The 18,458-nt window shown below is 40.3% G+C and overlaps 1 protein-coding gene and 1 long non-coding RNA gene across 5 annotated transcripts in view; one reads left to right on the top strand and one right to left on the bottom strand.

The window, feature by feature from the left end:
* The window catches only part of LOC116849656, a 293,934-nt gene that overhangs the window by 193,134 nt on the left and 82,342 nt on the right, over positions 1-18,458 (bottom strand). The gene's annotated exons all lie outside the window — the stretch shown is intronic.
* LOC116849652 (transcription factor Sox-1a) overlaps positions 1-18,458 on the top strand; it is a 218,211-nt gene that overhangs the window by 196,914 nt on the left and 2,839 nt on the right. Inside the window, exon 4 of one of the 4 annotated variants that reach the window (XR_004379185.1) lies at positions 480-632. The exons of 2 other annotated variants lie outside the window; for them this stretch is intronic. Coding sequence is in view for 1 of the 2 variants with exons in the window: in XM_032827013.1 (XP_032682904.1) it covers position 480 (1 nt within the window). In the remaining variant the exon portion in view is untranslated. Of the gene's footprint in view, positions 1-479; positions 633-18,458 lie in introns of those variants that run through there. One more of the 4 variants, XM_032827013.1, reaches the window with a different exon arrangement.

Genomic DNA, 18,458 nt, shown 5'->3' with positions numbered 1-18,458 from the left:
ACATCTTAAGATTCTCCATTATTCCTTCAAAATCGACGAAATTTACAAGGTTGATGTAAAGAATAGAAATTTCGCCTCGGATAATATCGTATACAAGAGCACGGAAATGAAATCGAATTTTAAATGAAAGACTAAAAGAAAAGAATATCATACTAAAAAATATCATAGCAAAAACGAGATTGACTGGCGTTTGTGAGAATAATTGGCAATGGCGCTGGTGTACACACACTGAATTGAAAACTCTTGAGAGAAAAAACGCTAAAAATACCGCAGCAAAAATAAAATCGATTTGCCGTTCTGAGGATAATTGGCAACGGCGTGCGTCCATTGACTCGCTTACGCAAGTTATTTGCTCGAATTCGATTCACTTTCCAATCCCGGTCACACTCGCCGTCTCTTGCCGTAACAAGAGATAGTAATCTTAAGGGAATCTACTAGCCGGACAGATTTTATATAATATATCCTGTTTATTTTTCTAGAGCCGGGCGACTGTGCATCGAGAGGCCGCGCGGGACTGCCCCAGCCCAGAACCAGTTATGAACATATGATTAAGCTCGTTTTAATAAGTTTTTATGTAGACCGTACGCGTAAGGATGTATAATAAAAATAAGTGTTGAATAAACGAGATACGTTGAGACAAAGTGGCCGCGTAGTGTAATTTCGCCGCGACGGCGCATCCGCACAACCCTCTTCTTGCGCGCTGCGTCGCCTTTGAACCGTCGCGTCGCCGCCGAGACTCGAGACCATGGGGGTTCGCGATAATCGGAAATTAAAGCTAGACGACAAGGCACTGGCGGTTGTGGCGGCGATGGCGATAGTGGCGGCGGGAACGCGCGAGGAAACGCCGTGATTGAGATTCGCCGTCAGGGCGGCAAGACACGACGCTCCGGGGGAGTGGGCTAACTAACTAAGTTCGCTCCTTAACTTCTCTAATTACAGTCGGGAGGACAGTGTTGCGATCTGTCGCCTAGATTCGCGATTATCCAGGACTCCCCTGTGCCGATCGCGAGGAAACAAATTCGCGCTCGCGCACGCTCTCTCGGGAGCCCCGGCGAGAGTCGCGGGAGATTGTACTTTCTCGAGGAGAGATCGCCGTTTCCACGATAGATTCCGCCATCGCCTCGGATAAAGACGAATGGCCGACCGCGTTTAATTTCCTGACGCGAGCGAAGAGGGCCGACGTACGAAGGAAGGGCGGGATCTTGGCCCGTCTTCGTTGCCAACGCTCTTCGTCACCGTGGAGATGAGAGGCAGAGAGAAAGAGAGAAAGAGAGAGAGAGAGAAAGTGAGCGAGTGAGAGCATGGCTGCTCCGCCGGAAGTTTGGCGTTCGCGTGCAATTTTCAGATCCGAACGAATGCATCGCGGCGGCAAAGAGGAGGAATACGCTGAGGGAGAACGCACCTGTCGTTGGAGCGAAAATTTATATCGGCGCTTTACAGCGTCTTCAGCTTCTTATATTAAAATTTTGCACAGTCAGAGAGCGAGAGCCAACCATATATAAATTTCACACCAGCTAACATTTCAGCCAACTGTGTAAATGTAATTTTGTTATTGGTAATTCAAGTGTCTCGTCTTGTAATATTCCTCTCAATTTCACGTTAGCTATGTAAAATTTCAACCAAAATAAATGTAATTTAATTATTTGTGATTCAAGCATCTCATTTAGCATTTTTCTATTATTGTTTGCTCTGCTGGTATAATCAACTTTAAGATAAGTTTGATCACTTCTTTTCGATGCCGTTCGGCATCCGGACATAACCAATGAGATCCAATGATAGCAAAGTAAAAGTATCAATTTTCGGACGCGTACCTAATTCTGGACATTCTCGTGGTTTTAGATACGAATAATGAATTTTCAACAGAAAATATGTATACAAGGCGTTTCAATAACACGTTTCTTCTAAGTACAGATCAAATGAAAATAATCCCACAAGTTCATATAAAATATTTTCCTACAACGCATTCCTACTAAAATATTCACTGTTGAAATTAGGATCTATTAAATATTTTCTATTAAACCTTATATTTTATTTTTTAATTTTAACTTAATTAGTTCAACTTCGTTTTATACGAAATCATTATTATATTGCTTGAATTTGGAAAAATTAAGATGAACAAAGTTTTACGTTTCACACTGTTGACGTGCACTTTTCTCATAAACGATCCGCTTTTTCGAAATCAAACAAGGATATCTTTTTTGAAAAATTTTTGAAAGAATCTAAGAAAATATTTTAAAATTAAAGGCCCTATTCACTTCAAAGTTTGGGGGTTAAGAAACTTAAGGATAGTTTATTCCCTGGCTGCCTGACTTAGTAAATATATTGCACTATCTTAAAAACCTTTACTTAAAATGACACAAAGATTATCAAAATTTGCTGAGCAATCTAAAAGTTATTTTTAGAAAACGCTGTTCAGATTCTAATTTCGAAGGTGAATATTTCGGCAGAAAAAACACAGGGTTGCGTTGCAAAGAAAAATCTGATATAAACCTCTAGATCTATTTTTTATCTTATTTATACGCTCCTAGAAAATTGTCACCTTTACTAAAACACCCTGTATATTAAATATATATATTTTTTATATCGAAAGTTTATACTTATTTGAAGTTTATTCGTATTTGAAAAGCAAAATAATAAGAATATCCAGAATTGGGTATGTGTTTGGGTATGTTTACTTGACTTCTAAGACTTAATCAAAAACAGCTTCTTCCTTGATCCATCGGATACGTCCTAAACTACATTGAAAGAAAGTATTCAAATCTGTAGTATAAAAACTACGTATCTTTAGTATAAAAGCTAAGCGTATGTCGGGGTAAAATATGCGACGCTATCTGGAAGGTTCCCTGTTTTCTCATCGAATTTACAGGGAGCGTTACTTGGTCCGTTTCCAGGCGAGCTCCCGTTGGGTCTTTTCGTTCCTATTCTTTTTACTCCCGTAATGTCCCCGTGAACGTCGGTGCGCGTAATGTGCGAGAACGACAATATACATTTCATTTCGCGGCGCGGAGCCAACGCGCACGTCCTCGTGTATTTTCGATAGAATCGAGTGGGCCACTCGCGATCCGGCCGACAAAGGGGAAAGCGCTCGCTGTAAGAAGGGAAAGATATTGGCCCGTCTTTTCCATCCAGTCGTCACCGTGGAGACGGGAGCCGTGGGTGTTCTCCTGGATTCTCGATCTCGAAGTCTGTCTCCTACATGGACGAGCAAACCCTCTCTGGAATCTAACCCACCCTCGCCGCGGCGGAGGATCGCAAGGACGAGGGTTGCCGGCGAGGTCTCGCCTGATTGGCGGCCGTGGACTATCGACCAACCCGAGACCAGCCCTTTGTTTTAGCCACCACCCTTGGCGGTACCGAGGGTATCCAACTTAAAGTCGGGTCATTGAACGCCCATGAGATTTCGGTCGGCCTGCACGATACAAAGGAAGTCGACGGGGAAAAAGGGAAGAAGAAACAGAGGAAGATCGCGCCACGAGGAGACGTCTTGTGATCGCGACAAATTCCACGCGACATTCCTTTTCCGCACGGAGACACACGTGTGCACTTCTCGCGATCATGATCTCAATTTCTAGCGACAATCGAGACTCGTGTACACACGAGAAGTAACCCCATGAAGCTACGCGATCTAGACGGGAAATATTAATAAATACAAAAACAAGAGAGATATATTAACGTCACGCGAAGATAGATCTATGTCCGTGTCTACCGACGTCAATAAAAGCCTTTAATTTGAGTTTAAATCCTATTCAGACCAAGAGTTACATTCTCTGAGACTTAGGACTCAGGTCTTAGGTTAAGATTTTAACCTAAGTTAGTAGAAAGTGCACGTGGCTTCATTAATGCCCGAACACACTCACATATACACACATATATACACACTTGCTAAGTTTAGAATTACTATTTAGACTAGCCGTGTTCCTTTTTACAAATGCATTCATCATGACTGTTGATTACTAGAGGGATCAGAAATAATATTCCAAAGTAGCTGTGATACTTTGACAGTTCAAGGTTCAGACTTTGTTCCATAACTTACTTTAACTGGAGTTCAACTCGTTAAAGGCCTATCCAGACAAACTTGCATAGTTACATATTACATATGCATAAGAAAATTAACCAATCATGATCCGTGCAGTAAAAGGATGCTTTTTATATTCGACACATTTTACATTAGATTAATCAATTTCTTTATGTATATGGATTACACGACTATGCAAGTTTGTCTGGATAGTCCTTTAACAAATTAAACTCCGGTTAAAGTAAGTTGTGGAACTGGGCCTTTAATAGTTACCTTCAACAGAGAAAACTGCTTTGCAACTGTCGTAAAATTCGTGAATCCGATTGCATGTTCTCAATCTTGGTTGAATCTAAAAGCATGTACCAATCGGATTCACAACTTTTGCAATAGTTGCAAGGCAGCTTCCTCTGCTAAACGCAACCATTTTTGCGGTCTTAGTTTGTGCAAGTTAATGTTTTCTGTCTGCTCATACGTAACGCACAATCAGCAGGGGAAGAATATGTACTTATTCTTCCAATTCCTTTACTCTCCTCCCTCTTCTTGTTATAACGGTTCTGGTAAGATATTTACCGATTGTTCATGTGCCAACTATCCAGATTACTTTAATATACTTTCACTGCATTGTTTCGCCTTCCTACTGATTATTTATAACGTATAAACGAACAAAACGTTATCTTACTACGTCTCAAACTGTCAAACTACTATGGCTGCTTTCGAACACTGTTCTCAATTCCTCGTGTACTCGACAGTCATAACAAATAGTAAAAAGGGACACGTCTAGTCCAAAACATGTAGTAATTTTAAATCTAATAAATATCCGAACATTAATGAAGCCGCGTGTACATTAGACGAATAAGGTCTTCTGAATTCATCGACGGGCTACCATTGCAATGTAAAAAAGAGCTGCAATCGAAAAGGCTCCGATCCTTTTGCGATCGCGATGCCAGATTCTGTCACGTGATACTTTGTACACCGAAATGCACGACGAGTAATCTCGCGGAGATAGGCGTAACGTGATGTAGATGAGAAGTATTAATAAATTGAAAAATAAATATGACACACGACGTAGCGAAGATAGATTTGAACGAACAAGCGTTTGAATTATCGGTGGGACATCGTTGCGACGCAGAAAGAATTCGAGGCTGAGGGAGTCGGCCCGCATGAGCGTGGCGCATGCAAAATTGCTCGTCGACGTAGCAACAACGGCGGGAGGGGGCGCGCGTCGCGCTCGCATTCTCGCTTCTCTCGCGGATCGATGATGATGCTGCACGTGCTACGGCCTTGTAATACACTGCGTTCACCTGCATACCGTGCGTCTCCCCGCTGCATCTCGGCTGCTTAGCATAATTAGTGACCGACGATTAACAGGCGTGCATCAGCACCGGCTAATGGCTTAATTAATTCGCTCGCACCAACACCTCGGCACCCGCGGGCTGATCCTCGCCGTTCCGTTTTAAATCGCGCGTGCGACGCGCGACTAATGTAAGGTAAGCCCGGGAAATGTGACATATCCCTCGAATTCTAATTTTTAAACACACTTAACTCTCTTTGGACATATAACTGAATTCAAAGGCACATGTTGCTTACGTCTATTTGTACTCTATTTATCATGGAACATTGAATCAACGCGAATAAAATTTCCAAAACTGGTAGAGAAAAAGCATCAAGTACAAGTGTCTTTCAACCAGAACTACCTAATGTTATAATATAGAAAAAAAGTTCCATAAAATGCTAAGTAATAAAACCGTTATAAAGAAACTATTTCATGTGAAAAAGAACAGGATTAAAAATAAAGTATTGTTGTTTGAATTGACGTTTCTTATAAAAAATATTAGGAAGTCAATTAATATTAATTATATCTCTCCGTATATATATCGAGAAATTGCTGTTAGCTATTATACTTAATTAACACACAACTCATCTAAAATTATTGGTGTAAAACTTTAGGAATATACTGAGAGAAAGAATCTTACTGAAAGCATAAATTTTCTTTAATTAATATTTCGAGATTTATTGCGGATATCGCAAAACGGTATAGGACTTTTATGTTCATCTCAATTCGTTCTACGTTCCCACAAAAATTGCGGAGGAGAGTCTGGGACACTGTATATATATTTTTAAATTCTAAAACAAAATAAACGAAATAAAAACAAGTTAAATACAAGCAGATAAGATATTGCTATTCTGTCTTTAAAATGTCAAGTTTCATTTCCTGCTTTTTTGCATTTTCTGCTTGCTTTCTATTAGCGCGAGTCAAGGACGACTATATTATATTTTTTCATACTTTGATAAGAACTGCACCATATTTCGGTTTACCTTATCTGCGTCATCGTATCGTATTGCGTACGATAAGGTTTTGCTGGCTTTCTCAAGATGGTAAAACGATAAGAGAAAAAATAAAACAAACTTAACCTTTTGCTTCATTTTAATAGCAGCATCAACTAATAGCTTATCTGCTCGTATCTTGTGTGTTTTGGAATCTAATTGCACATCCGCTACTTTAACATGTGATTGAGACCCATTTTTCTCAAACGCGCGTCGGGATCAGATTATGGCCGACTCTCAGCGAATGCTCCCATTCCCATAATGATGGTCGGAGCGACGGCATATTTCGCACACGTCACATGATATGATCGGCATGCGGCTTAATTAACATCGGCATTAATTTAATTGGCCGCGGTTCTATATCGGATATATGTGTTTCGAACTGTCTCCTCGCTAAACGTACGCGCTGATACACAAGCACGCGCTCATGACCGCTCGCTCACGCACACGCGCACGCACACGCATGTGAGGAGTATTATTGTTAAATCGGTGAAAAAAAAAACAGGGTGGAGAAAATGTAAGAGGAGCGAGGGCGATGCGAACGTGGCCGTACGGCTTGGCCGTCAATCAGCCCTCTCTCCCTTGCCAAATTACTGTCAAACGCAATTAGAATTGACATGGAAGGCTGGGGCTAAATCAAAATCGCGAGGTAAACCCCTCGATAACGATTTCAACCCCGGAGGCTATCCTCAGTCGCAATTTTCTACCGCCGCTAATTAATACACCTCGCATCGTACGTCAATTCGACAGTTCTACCTCCTCCTTCTCTTTCTCACCCTCACCCTCTCTCTCTCTCTCTCTCTCTCTCTCTCTCTCTCTCTCTCTCTCTCTCTCGCTCTCCTCCCTCCCAGCCACCCTTCGCCCTTTCTCGCCGCCCGATCCACCCTGATATACGACGGCCATCGACGAAAAAGAGGAAGCTATATTTTTCGGAGGTATTTGCGATGGTAGCGAGCGAACGAGCGAGCGGGACGTGAATCGATATCCGCGGGCATATTAATGGAGATGAACGCAAATTCGTTGCGAATCGGTAATTGAAAGAACGATGCGTAAATTAGCGGCGGCCGCGAGAACATACGCCAGAGAAAGAGAGAGAGAGAGAGAGAGAGAGAGAGGAAGCAAGGAAGAGAGGCAGCAAGAGAAGGAGAAAAAAGGGAAAAGAAAGAGCAGGCGGACGATGACTCCTTAGCGCTACCTCGAGCTAATATAATAATTTTTACGAAACCTCGCGCGCAGGAGCGTAGTAAAGTGAACGCGCGAAAAGGGCGTCGCGTTCTCTGTTACTCTTTCTCTTCTTCTATATATCCTGTCCTACAAGATAACTTCGAGAAATTCGTCGATATTGCCACGCGAATTTACGCGGACATGGACTTACAGCGACAGAGGGGGCGTCATTCGCGAGTTTTTTGCAATATTGCTTCGCGTCTCTTTATTTGTCCTGTTTTCTCGCGAGAGAACCTCGTCGTCGTCCTCGTCGTCGGCGAAGAAATTGAAGTCCCGCGAAGGTAAATCTCCCGTCGGCTTCATGCCAGAATCTTTTCTCTCTCTCTCTCTCTCTCTCTCTCTCTCTCTCTCCTCCCGCTCATCCCTCTTTCCGCGGAGAAGGAGGAGACGATCCTCTTTAGAGGTGGAATGATATATATTAAAGAGATGCTTTTTGGCAATAAACAATCAGACACGAGGGTCGGTGGCAGTTAGGTAGGGCATTAGGGTGAATTATTCTGGCCACCCGGCGTAAAAAGACCGATGAATCACGGGAGTAACGGGGTTCTTGCTCCCGATGACGTTGTATCTTGTCCTACGGCCTCTTAAACTCGATCTCACCACGATCTTTCGTCCCTCCTCGAGAAACCAACATGCTCGTTACCATCTCTCGCCTCTTTGCCGGCCGTAATCTTACACGGGATAAAAATACATTTCATCGTCGCCCAGATAGGCAGGTGTACGTAAATTCGGCAGTAACTTTATTAATCGATTTACAAAATGTATCCTTTATGAGCGGCTCATACTGGCGCTCATATTTATCGCACACACGGAGAGAATTTTATGGCAAAAATTACTGTCAAATTTTATAGCCGAGAAATAGATCGACATTTTGCAGTAATTGATTACTTCTTTTTATTTTATACGTGCTATTTATATTTTAGAAACTGAAATATGCTGTACAAAAATTTACTATGTTTCTAACGAAATTTACTACACTTGGAGGAAAAATATTTAAGAAACAGTAAATATTTATATTTAGACATTAATAACTTATTTACTTATACTAATATAAAATATTTTTCAAATAAGATGATATATTTTCTGAAAATCTTAACCTTTCATAAAAAAAAATTGTAGAATGTTCAGCATCGATTATCTCACGTCGTGATGATCATGAAAATCTATCTAGATATTTCCCCCATTTTTAATCGACGTTTTAACCTCAGACAGAGAACGACTGAAATAAGAAAATTTCCTGTGTTAATTAGGAGAAATAGAATCTAAATGACTCTATGACAATGTTGCTCATATGCTAAGTATTTATTTTAACAAATTTAAAGAACAATGGATACAAGATCAAAAAGTAATCCTTTTAGTACATATATATTTTTCCTTGAATTTCATTAAAAATGAAATAACATTACAGGTAAAAAATAAAAAAAATTAATTTAATAATAACAAAGTAAATTTCGAACCTCTCAGAATCTTATATTAATATTCTCCATCGTGAGCGAATAAAGTTAAGCGATTAGCTAAAATGAAGTTTCATGCCAGGGAGAAATATGCATAATATACTCTTTCAGATAAAAAAGCAATTTTCATTCACAAGTGAAATTCGAAATTAAGCATATGGACGAACAAGGACTAATCAACATATGTGTATTTTTTATATGATCTTCTTATCCTGCACTAATGCGACTGAACCTGGTATCAGGACAAAATGACCATATTGCTACATATTCGTATTTTAGTTATTACAAAACAAGACATATTCGTACGATTAACAGAATCATGACGAGCATTAGCACATAGAAAAAGGCTGCCTCTATCATGTCTCTACAGTCGGGCACAACAATGAAGTTGTAACTTCAAAGTTGTGAAATATGGGACATCTAACTCCGGTCTCTCTCCTTCACGCGATTCCACTGTACTTGATATTTAATATGACAAACGGAAACGTCTGGAACTCACGAGACTCTCGGAAAAATGGGATTACTGGTTGCACCTATGTCCCGAATGCGTCACCGTTCCCGACTCGCCAGCTGCAATTGCGGCGATCCTGCAGCAGGAGCTGCAGGAGCAGCTCGACGTCACGGTTCCGTGCATGCACCGAATACGCGTTCGCGCGTGCACACACACCCACATACACGCGCAAACGCCCACACGTACACTCGCCAGCGCCGTATTACCCGGGGTCGGGACTTTTTCATTACCGTAAGAGCCGATTGCATTTTTTTACGTCTCTTCACGACGGGGGTGTCCAATCTGGAGAATCGCGTGGAAGGAGGGCCATCTAATCACGTGTTCCTAGCAATCGTGTTCCGCGTCGATCCCGGCTACCCCGCGCTCCTCGACCCGCCGTCTCCTCCCGCTCGCGTATCCTCATCCTTGGACACAATCCTCTTCTAGGGAGAACGAAGGGCCTTTTATTCGATGGCCGTAGGGTCGATCGGGACACCGTGCCTCTCTTTCTCTATCTCCCCCTTCCTCTCTATCTTCATGTGATCTCCTTTTTTCCTTTTTTTTTGCACCACACAGACCGCCCTTTCACCATCCGGGGACGCCTCTTCAATCGGGCTTAGCCGCCCGGCGTAATTAAGCCGCGATTGAAAATTAATCATCGTGGATCGATTTCGCCGTGCGTCGGCGTCGCTTGCGACTCCTCTCCGCGGAAGGAACGATAAAAAGGCGTCTCCCAGCCCGGTACATCGGGGCGAACGCCAGGAGCTGGATGAAGGTAAAGGTCCTTTGATCTCGTAGGGCACCTCCCTCCCTCTCTCCTACTGTCTCCGTCTCTCGCTGCTCTGCGGGACGCGCAAGCTCCTTGCGCCAATTATCTCACGCCCACGAGGATCATTATTTTTGCGTCCTACAGCAGCGGTAGTTTATTCCTGCCGCGGATTGTGCCTCCCCTCCCCCTTTCTCTTTTTATCTTTATCTCTCTCTTTCTCTCTATCCATCTATCTGTCTCTCTCATCGCCGCGTAAGAGGATTTGAAGGTAGAAATCCCATCTTCATCCGGCCAATGATGCGTTGATGTGTCGGCAATGTCAATAAAAAAGTGTCCACTTAAAGGGCCATCTTTCACATTTAGACGCCCGAAAAAATCAAGCTATATCCAGAAATTTTTCATGAGAAAACTGCACAGTTTGTGCACAGTTTGTGCAAATTGTCACATTTATTGTGTAATAATATAAGGAAATATTAAAAAGTAATGATTTACGCAGAAAGGTATATTCAATAAAGCAATTGTATTTGCTATTTACATTTAAAAAATTAGATTGAAGTAAATAATTATTGTTAGTACCCACCGAATATACAAGATAGCCCACATAACTCTTTACAGTTCGATGTCTCAGAAATTGAAGAAAAATATGAGAAAGTGTTTCCAATAAAAATCATAAAACATCGAAGGAGAAAAAAGATAGTAATATTTATTTGAATATTTCTCTAAATATCTTACATTTTATTCTGTCATTGTTCAAAATGTGAGATATCTCGTAAACTATTCACTTCTCACCTGAGTACTTTTGTACGTAAAATAACGAGAGAAATCGACTATGATATTAATTTTTAATATTAATTTTTGCACACTAGTGTATCAATAAATATATAAAATGCGTTAAATTTTATTTAAAATTTACACATGTTTTTTTACAACAGTCGATTTTACTGGTCATTCTATGTAAAACATTATTAAGATAAAGTAGTCGAAAAATGAATAATTTATGAGATATTTTGAATTGAAAAGTAACAGAATAAAATGTAAAATAAAAAACGCAAAAGGTATTCACTTTTCGATGATTTTATTTCACTACTTTTGTATGCAGAATGATTAGAGAAATTGGTTTATGTAAAAAAATTATATGATTCTGTTTAGAAAATTAAAATTGATCTTGACAGAGATTCAAAATCATTCATTTTCAACATCATTCTAAAGTCAAATAAATATTACTATTTTTTTCTCCTCTACAACTTTTGATGGAAACACTTTCATATTTTTCTTAATTTCTGCACGGAAAAAAAGTTTGGTTGAATTAATCAAATATCTGGTCGAATATGAGCGATCCAGAAACTTCGATTGAAGTAACCCGAATTCTGTTTAAGTCAACCAAAAATCTTGTTAACTTAAACAGAATTCGGGAACTTCTGGATCGTTCATATTCGACCAGATATTTGGTTAATTCAACCAAACCTTTTTTTCCGAGTGAGATATCAAACTGTGAAGAGTTATGTGGGCCACCCTGTATTTTTTATATTTTTTCAATGCACGCAAATCGCATATCTTTCTGCCAACAAATTTTGTATTGTATTGCTACTATTATTTCTTTGTTAGAACAACAAGAATAAGTAGTGCCGAAAATGATTATAAGTTTAATGAGATTAACCATTTTTTCTCAGTGCAAAGCTTATCGCGAATACGCGTTCACGCTTTTAGCGTTTTAGTCCTCGCGAAAAGATATAATTATCGCCCAATGAGGTCACGGAGTAATTCTTCGCGCCGGATCATCATCCGCCGCCATCGCGTTTGTCTCCGTTATTATTGGTCGGTCCTAGCGGAAATTTAATATACTCGCGTCCGTCGTTCGCGTTTTTACTTGTCCCGCATCGCGAATATAACCGGGCGGATTCACCTATCCGGAAGGCACTGCGAGTCCCGGAGGAGCCCCGGGGGACTGAGAAGCTGACGACGGAAGGAATTAAAGACTCGTCCTTGTCGGCAGTCTTCCAGCTTCCCGAGCCTGGAGCCGATCCTGGGAGCTCAGACGGTCGAGCGAGCCACGGTCTTCTTTCCTTCCTCATCCTCGCGAAATCCCAATAATCCGCGATGAGACACAGATTGAGTCCATGGACGGTCGGAAAAAAGCGCACGGCGAAGAGAGGAATAGGAGGAAGCCGCGGCGGAGGAGGCGCAGGCGGAGGGCCGAGAGGCAGGAGAGCGGAATGGGAGAGCGCCGGAGAGCGAGAGAGGTAGAAAGAAAGCTACGCGGCGGGAGAAGAAAATTGGAATCCTTCCGGAACGGAGGATGATAAAATTGCGGATGGTCAGGTGTTACCGTAATCCGGATTGGGACGAGCAACGGCCGAGTGGTACGTGCACCTTCCTCCTTGCGACGATATATACGAGCGCGTACACATACGTGTATACTTCGTTCTCAGCATCGATACTTGGTATCGATTGTACGATAGAAATCGCTCCGTTCGCGTCGGGAACGCGTCGAATCCGTTAAAATGTCACTCGCGTGCGAAAATCTTGTGCAATTCGAATCCAGAGACGTTGCTTCTCGATAGACACTCGCGTTCGTTACGTATTCTTTAAAGTGCAATCACTTCGCTGAAAAGAATAAAATTTGTGACAACGAAATTAACGGCTTCTGTGCGTCTTGCGTGCAATGACACTTGTTCGCAAAGTGCATCGATAATGGGAATAGTTTCACGAGAAACAAAAGATCTTTGACGTAACTAATCATGATTTACTAAAAACGTATTTGTTGCTTTAACTAAATATTTTTGCTTCTATATCGATCTCATAGCTGAGCATATACTTACTGGCAGCTATATACTTTTAAATATCCATAATGAGATAATGTTATAATGAGATTTAGCTACCACACACAGATTGCTGCCCTAATTACCTCGTTTCTTCTGTGCTTTATTATTAACTGATCCTTTCAGCAAAATTTTACTGAAATAGATATTTTGCTGGTAGTGTTATATTCATAATTAAACCATTATACGCAAAAAAATATCATTCTGTACCTAAAAAAATCGATTATTACTCAGTTTACTTTCATTCATTACTTTCCTTCATTTAAATAATAGTTATCTCCAGCAAAGAATATTTTCTTGATAATAATTTTGAAATATACTCATCATATTATTTCAATATCAGTTAGCTACATATCATTTTAACATATAAATACCTAAAAGTATAGCTGCCAGTAAACACATGCTTAGCTATGAGACCGATATTGTAGTAAAAATTTTGATTACAGCAGCAAATTTTTAGTTGGAGCAACAAATTTTTAGTAAAGTATGATTAGCTGCGGCAGAAAAATCTTTTATTTCTCGTGAGATTATTCCCATTATTAATATACTTTGCAAACACAGACAATTTTAATACACACAAGGCGCACAGAAGCCGTTAATTTTGTCATCACAAACACAAAAAGTTGTATTTAGTACAGTGTATATTACAAATTTCACAGTGAAATATTATCTCCACTGGATCAATATTATCTCCTTAAGATCAATGATAAGTAAGATAATAAGTAGTAAAGTGGAAGTGTTTTCACTGATCAGTATATAATCAACAATCATTAGTGAAATAGTGCTTTTGCTGATTCAATCAGAAACGTTTTTACTGATTCACTTTAAGAAAGTACGACAGAAGATACGAAAAGAGATATGAAGTGAAATAAGACCAGAGGAAATTAACTGACCTGACTGAAAAATTAACAGGTCGAAAACATCAACTTACTTGACTTGAAAATTAATAGTCAAGAAAAATGAACTAAAGTAATTAAGCAACTGGAGTAGCTCGCGCAAAAATAGATACGTCGTATATCGTTGCGTCATCGAAATTAATTAATTCGAAATATCGTTACCGTTGCGACTATATGCGCGACCTTAATGACGCGAATGCATCAATAAACGACTGTGCGTATGGCGTCTTTTGACAAAACTCCACGGGGGCAAGACCGATTCGTGCGGATCGATTAAAAAACAAGAAGAAAGAGGTAAAGCACGCCGACCGCTAACGGCCCGCGATTATTTTAATTCAGCCGAGTAGGGCGAGCTCTCTGAGCGGGACTCGTAATTTGTTTCGAGATCGTATCTTCAAAGTGGCTCGTCGCAGTCGGCCCGACGAGGGAGGGAAAATATTCTCTCCAGCGCACGAGGAATAGGATGTCCTGACGGTGGATCGTACGCCCGAGAGAAGCCCGCATAGAGACCGTCGGGAGAAGGACGAAAGGGAGGAGCCCTAGGACCGTCTCAATCTGTCCACTCCTCGTAATCACCGGCGAAACGACCCGGATTGGAGACTATGTCCCCTTGTCTTCCACTGCCTATGGTTCGGTATCCTGACCTCTTCTGCTTTTATCCTGGCGCGACGCATCGCGAACGCGAATGCAACGAGTCGGAATCCTCACTCCGTGCACTTTGGCGAATCTTAGTTCAATAACAACCTAGATAGACCTACGTAATTATCACGACCTGAGACAATCAATGGTGAGAATTTTTCTGAGAACTCAATTCTTCGTTCAATTACACTATGAAGCAAATATATGAGAATAATGGAAATAATATACTGTACACCTTATCATTAGTCACATTACATTCTTATATTATAAACTGAAAGAAAGAATTGAAAAATAAAAAATATTTATTTGATACTGATAACATATTTATTTAAATCTAAAGATTTTTTTTTTAAATAAGATAAATAATTACTTTCAGTAACGAGAAAGCAACATTTTAAGAGAATATATATTTTCCCATTTAAAAGATATTTTTCCTCAATGTAAAAGTATTTCTATAAATAAATAAATTTTTTTTATTAGTACATATAGGATAAGTATTTTTTATTTTTTAGATATTTTTCTCTCTGTGTGCATTAATATAAATTTTTTGTTGTATCAATGCAACAACGAATTTATTAAAAATTACATTTAAATTTCCATATTACATGACGTAATGTTCTAAGCAAATTTTGATCTTTACTCTTATATTTCGTTATTTTATGTGATAAATATCAATGTTATGTGAGAGAGAGTTACTCATAAGGAATGCAATCTCCACAAATGGACTAATAAAGTTGCTATGAAATTTGCGTACAACTACTTATCTAGATATGTGCATCGATTGATTCTGATGGTTCTCAAAAAAAATTAACTCTGTTTTTCTCTCCCTTTTTCTTTCGAGACTTGCGAAAGATTGTCAGATTGTCAATGATATCATTGACTTAAAATCATTGAATCATTTTAGATCTGTATTATAAGTTGTCATTTGAGACTTGTCTTATGTGAAATACTCAGATTTCCACTCAGAGTTAGATTCAAATTTTTCATTTGAATTGTATGATATATGCGACATTATATCTGCGTAATCGCGATTCATCTGAAACACTTTTATCTAACTCTGAACTGAAACCTGAGTATCTCACTTGGGAGAAGTTTCAAATAACGATTAATACGGGCCTTAGAGGCGCGAAGTCAGACAATTATCTGAATGTAACGACAGCAGATATTTCGATTTGACGTTTCGTTATTGTTACCAAAGGAAAACGGCCGAAAATCCAACGAACATTTGCCAACATCTGATAGAACGTTTCAGAGACACCGGGGCGATTTCCTGTACGTGCCGGCAACGTTAATATATCTCGCGGCTCCCGATAACAGATCACAATTACCGTAGGATATTAACATTACCGATACGGTATCAACGCGCTGCGCGCGATATAGCTGGGAATAATAATTCTTCGGGAAATCCTTCCGCGCGTTTTCTTTGCGACCGCCGCGGCGAGATCGAGGGGACCGAGAGGCGTCAGGGTCAGGTCCACCACGCTCGTTCCTGTATCGTATATCGCACATATCGCGTCGAAGGATCGGTGTAAGCCGGTAGCAGCCTGTTCCCTCTCCGGCGCGGATGCAACAGCAACAACCACAGCAGCAGCAGCGGCGGCGGCGGCGGCGGCGGCGGCGGCGGCGGCGGCGGCAGCAACAGCAGCAGCCGTAGCACCGCCACACTCGATGCGCACAATTAATATCGGGCCGTATCTCCGATCTCTCATTATTACCTGGCGTCTGCCGATGCATGTGGGTGTAGTTGTTCCCGCAGGAACCGGACCGCGCGTGTGTGCGCGTACGTGGCCGGCGTACGCGCGTATTGGTACCGGCTACCGTACACCCCGGGACACCAGAGTCGGCCATGCATCACCCTAACGAGCCGGGCATCGCGTGCCGATCTGTATTAAGGATTTATAATCCTCCGGACGCCGGAGAACTCCTAATGTCCCGGCCGAGCGAGAGATATTTGCCTATACGCCTGCTCTCCTCGAGCGAGCGATCGCAGCGGATACAGGGGAAGGCGTCCTGGCTTCTTTTCTCTCTTCTCTCTCTCTCTCTCTCTCTCTCTCTCTCTCTCTCTCTCTCTTGGACACGTGGAACAGGTGGGCACACCCACGACGAATTTTCTCGCGTGTATTCGCCCGGTGAGAGTCACGCTCGCGTCGCCGTGAGACGACACTTGGGTACAGAGCGGCGTGTTTTCTCAGTTGGTGATACCGTACTATCGTATGTGCGTTATCGTGTCGTGTTGTTTTCGAAATTATGTAGCTCTTATTTCGCGCAATTACATGTTAAAAAGAAGAGCAAGGCGAAGCACTCATCGTATCCTCGATCTAGATAAGGGGCGCTGTATGTACTGAAAGAAATATTATCTTAAAATCAACAAATATTTCTTTGATGGGTGCCATTAACATACTTATTTGAAGATAAATTCTCTTTATTTAAACCAAATATTGTCTACTTAAATCAGGTAAATAATATTTGATTTAAATAAAGAGAATTTAGATTTAAGTAAATATGTTAATGGCACCCACATCAAAGAAATATTTATTCATTTTAAGATAATTTTTCTCTCACTGTAGTGGGTTGCAAAACAGCTTAGATATAATAAAGTTGGGAGCTCCCTAAACTGTCAAAATTGAAAATTATTATGGGTTAACTTACGCAATAATAATATAATTAATAATGATTAAGAACGTTAAATAATAATCAATAATAATAATACTAGTTATAATCTACTATATATATATATATATATATATATATATATATATATATATATATACACATATAATAGAATGTCTGCCTGTATGTCTCTATAAACTCCTGTACCTTTTGCCCTTTACATAGTTACTCTCTAGAACCTTACGGAAAATATGAGCTATTCCCTTCTCCCTCTGACTTCATCTTCTTGACATTTTGTGACAACGCCGAGTAGTTTAAGCTAATTAACAATAACAATAATTTACAATATAATTACTAGGCAAGGTCGTCACAACAACCCGTAATTTTGACAGTTTGATAAACTCCTTATTTCATTATGTCTAAATTATTTTGCATCTACTATATCTCAAAAATTAAAATTCAACGTGCTTATTTTGACAAGCGCTGTCTATAATTGTAGGTGATAGGATTCGAATTAATATTCTCGCTGACTTGAGAATCACATAATTAAGAAAATTAATACCAACACTTTACATTTCATTTTCATAGGATAACATATTTAACCAATTATTGACGTCCTCCTTAATCATTAATACTCTAGGAAAACTTGTTTTTTACTACGATTCATGTTTCTGTTTCATAGTTTCAGATGTGAAGATCTTTTTTGGAATTACAGAATGTAAGCGAGAGAAGCTTAATTGCAATGTTGACCTCGAGAAAAAACAGCTATTTTCAAAGTATCAACGACTAAAGGAAATGTCAATCATTGCGTGGTTTACCCTATCCAAATAAAGTAACTAGATTTCAATTATCTTGGTTGTATGATTCTCAAATGAGATTATTTCAAAATGTAATTGCCTGCAAATATTTGAATTTTAGAGATACAAATATCTAAATCAAGAACGCGATGATTAAGGGGAATGTCAATAATGGAGTGTTTTATTCTATCAAGGTAAAATAACGGGATTTCAGTTCTCTTGGTTGTATGATTCTCAAGTCAGCGAGGAGATTATTTCGAATTCTAATCACCTGCAATTACGGAGACGAGCCTTTGTCGAAATGGACACGCTGACTTGAAATTTTTGAGGGATCTCATCTAGATCGAGGACGCGCATTTTCCACCCTACCACCCGCCGTTGCTGTTGCCGTTGCTCGCCCCCCCGGAAAGCCCAGGGACG

The sequence above is a fragment of the Odontomachus brunneus genome, unplaced genomic scaffold (genome assembly GCF_010583005.1).
Source record: "Odontomachus brunneus isolate Ranch 3 - 2012 unplaced genomic scaffold, Obru_v1 Obru_scaffold_123, whole genome shotgun sequence".
Taxonomy (NCBI): domain Eukaryota; kingdom Metazoa; phylum Arthropoda; class Insecta; order Hymenoptera; family Formicidae; genus Odontomachus; species Odontomachus brunneus.
Note: the sequence above shows the minus strand (reverse complement) of the source record. Positions and strands in the feature narration are given on the sequence as shown.